The sequence below is a fragment of the Monoraphidium neglectum genome, assembly GCF_000611645.1.
Source record: "Monoraphidium neglectum strain SAG 48.87 unplaced genomic scaffold scaffold04879, whole genome shotgun sequence".
NCBI lineage: Eukaryota > Viridiplantae > Chlorophyta > Chlorophyceae > Sphaeropleales > Selenastraceae > Monoraphidium > Monoraphidium neglectum.
Window position 1 is genome coordinate 2,777 of NW_014008751.1, and position 1,454 is coordinate 4,230.

The 1,454-nt window shown below is 59.3% G+C and overlaps 1 protein-coding gene across 1 annotated transcript in view; it reads left to right on the forward strand.

Annotated features, from left to right (window-relative positions):
* MNEG_14924 (fructose-bisphosphate aldolase, class I) overlaps window positions 1-1,361 on the forward strand; it is a gene marked incomplete at both ends in the record, with an annotated part of 4,043 nt that extends 2,682 nt beyond the window's left edge. Inside the window, 4 exons of the mRNA XM_014036605.1 lie at window positions 296-348; window positions 719-832; window positions 1,165-1,266; window positions 1,356-1,361. Of these exons, the coding sequence (XP_013892059.1) occupies window positions 296-348; window positions 719-832; window positions 1,165-1,266; window positions 1,356-1,361 (275 nt within the window). The remainder of the gene's footprint in view (window positions 1-295; window positions 349-718; window positions 833-1,164; window positions 1,267-1,355) is intronic.
* Window positions 1,362-1,454: the final 93 nt, after the last annotated feature.

A 1,454-nucleotide genomic window follows, 5' to 3' on the forward strand; every position in this document is an offset into this window, starting at 1 on the left:
TGTGTGTGTGTGTGTGTGTGTGTGTGTGTGTGTGTGTGTGTGTGTGTGTGTGTGTGTGTGTGTGCGTGTGTGTGTGTTGATGTACGTGTTGAGGAGGGCAGGGGTCTGCCTGTCCCCGCTGGTCTGCCCTGTTGTGGTCCAGCTTAAATCTAGTGGTGCTTGGTGGGCAAACGAATCCGAGTGTTCAGCCGCGTTGCTTGCATCGCATCTTCCCTCTGCTGTCTCGCAACTTCTCCCCTCAACCCACACCCCTGCGCCCCCTTGAAACCTGGTCCTGTCCTCTGCCGACTTGCAGTGTGCCTGCCCGGCCTGGATGCTCCGACCGCGTCCCCCGCTGAGGTGGCCAAGGTGCGGGCTCGACTGTGTGGCACACTCGGCCAGGCAGCCCATCCAATTCAAAGCTCTGACTCAGCCTTCCCGACGCGATGCGCAACGGCTCCGTGTGTGGCTGCCCCTTCCCTTGTTGCGTCTTTGGTGCTGTCAACCGCCCAAATTTACCATCAAAGCCTCTGTTTCACTGGATCTTGGATGTGGAACAACATCCGACGACCACCCACATTTTTTTTCACCACCCCGCAATTGCGCGCGTGCAAACCTGTTTGTGCAGTACATCATCCGCAACATGCCCCGCTCCATCCCCAGCCAGCACCCACAACCAACCACCACCCTCAACAGACAACCACCCACACCCGGCAACCGCGCAAACCTGCTACCGCAGTACACCGTCCGCACCATGGCGCGCTCCATCCCCCCGGCCGTCCCCGGGATCCACTTCCTGTCTGGCGGCATGAGCGAGGAGGAGTCCACCCTCAACCTCCAGGCGCTGCAGGAGGTGGGCAGCTGCCTGGAGCAGGGGTGTGTTGTATTGGTGTGCTGCACAACTGCTCTGAAATTGTGATGGCCTCGTCCTTCTAGTTGGTAGCAGCGACGCCCTTCGGCTGTGAAGGGCTGCGACACGGTCTCTCTCATTGACTGCACCGCGAGCTGCACGGCAAGCTGCTGTGAGTTGATGAGCGTTCCAAACTCTGGCACCACATTCTCTTCATCGCACATGCAAACAGCAACTCCCGGCACCCGCCGCAGCCCTCCACGGCACCAATCAACCACCCTCCAAACACCATCATCACCACCCCTCACCACTGCCCCTCACCACGCGTGCTGCAGGCGTACCCCAACGCCCCCTGGAGCCTGACCTTCTCTTACGGCCGGGCCCTGCAGTCCACCACCCTCAAGACCTGGGCTGGCAACAAGGACAACGTAGCCAAGGTGCGCGGGGGACTGGGATGTGTGTGTGTGTGTGTGTGTGTGTGTGTGTGTGTGTGCGTGTGTATTTTTGCCATTTGTCTGGTGCTCAGCTTTGAACTAGTTGCAAGCATTGCTTTGAAGCTGTTTGTAGCTCGACCGCTCCTCAGTCAATCCAGTCAACCATCCCAAACCACAGCATCGCCCCCAAC